General features: G+C 55.4%; 1 protein-coding gene across 1 annotated transcript in view; it reads left to right on the top strand.

Annotated features, from left to right (window-relative positions):
• The window catches only part of rhbdl1 (rhomboid, veinlet-like 1), a gene marked incomplete at both ends in the record, with an annotated part of 6,541 nt that extends 5,450 nt beyond the window's left edge, over window positions 1-1,091 (top strand). The window contains one exon of the mRNA XM_079756758.1: window positions 820-1,091. Within this exon, the coding sequence (XP_079612884.1) occupies window positions 820-1,091 (272 nt within the window). The remainder of the gene's footprint in view (window positions 1-819) is intronic.
• Window positions 1,092-1,303: the final 212 nt, after the last annotated feature.

Here is a 1,303-nt window from a genome sequence, read left to right as displayed (position 1 = left end):
GTGGTTCTAGCGTGCTGTGATTCTAAGGTGTGTGTGGTTCTAGCGTGCTGTGGTTCTAGCATGCTGTGGTTCTAAGGTGTGTGAGGTTCTAGCGGGCTGTGGTTCTAGCGTGCTGTGGTTCTAGCATGCTGTGGTTCTACCTTGCTTTGGTTCTAAGGTGTGTGTGGTTCTAGCGTGCTGTGGTTCTAGCGTGCAGTGGTTCTAGCGTGCTGTGGTTCTAAGGTGTGTGTGGTTCTAGCGTGCTGTGGTTCTAGCGCGCTGTGGTTCTAGCATGCTGTGGTTCTAAGGTGTGTGTGGTTCTAGCGTGCTTTGGTTCGAAGGTGTGTGTGGTTCTAGCGTGCTGTGGTTCTAGCGTGCTTTGGTTCTAGTGTGCTGTGGTTCTAGCACGCTGTGGTTCTAGCGTGCTGTGGTTCTAACATGCTGTGGTTCTAAGGTGTGTGTGGTTCTAGCGTGCTTTGGTTCGAAGGTGTGTGTGGTTCTAGCGTGCTGTGGTTTTAAGGTGTGTGAGGTTCTAGCGTGCTGTGGTTGTAGCGTGCTGTGGTTCTAGCGTGCTGTGGTTCTAGCGTGCTGTGGTTCTAGTGTGCTGTGGTTCTAGCGTGCTGTGGTTCTAGTGTGCTGTGGTTCTAGCGTGCTGTGGTTCTAGCGTGCTGTGGTTCTAAGGTGTGTGTGGTTCTAAGGTGTGTGTGGTTCTAAGGTGTGTGTGGTTCTAACGTGCTGTGGTTCTAGCGTGCTGTGGTTTTAAGGTGTGTGAGGTTCTAGCGTGCTGTGGTTCTAGCGTGCTGTGGTTCTAGCGTGCTGTGGCTCTGCGTGTGTCCGCAGTGAGCTCGGAGGTGGGCCGGGCGGTGTGGCTGCGGTTCTCGCCCCCCCTGCCCTCGGCGGGGCCCCAGCCCAGCTTCATGGCCCACCTGTCGGGGGCGGTGGTGGGCATCAGCATGGGGCTGCTGATCCTGCGCAGCTACGAGGAGAGCCTGCAGCGCCAGTGCACCTGGTGGGTCATCGTCTTCTCCTTCATCACCTTCCTCCTCTTCGCCATCTTCTGGAACATCTTCGCCTACGAGCTGCTGGGGGTCCAGATCCCGGCCCCGCCCTGATGAAGACCCCCCTTTAGGGGTGTCTCAACCCGCGGGGGGGGGTGTATGCGGGTTCCCCATACACACACATGGACTCTGGCCCCTCCCCTTTAGTGGGGGGGGGGGCCTTTTGGTTTTGTTTTCAGGAATACTCTTTATTTAAATCCAGCTGTTATTCCCTCCAGATCTGAACAAACAATGTTTTTTTTACAGATACTCACCAGGACAGAGAG

This window comes from Pollachius pollachius (genome assembly GCF_949987615.1).
Source record: "Pollachius pollachius genome assembly, chromosome: 19".
NCBI classification, from domain to species: Eukaryota; Metazoa; Chordata; class Actinopteri; order Gadiformes; family Gadidae; genus Pollachius; species Pollachius pollachius.
Note: the sequence above shows the minus strand (reverse complement) of the source record. Positions and strands in the feature narration are given on the sequence as shown.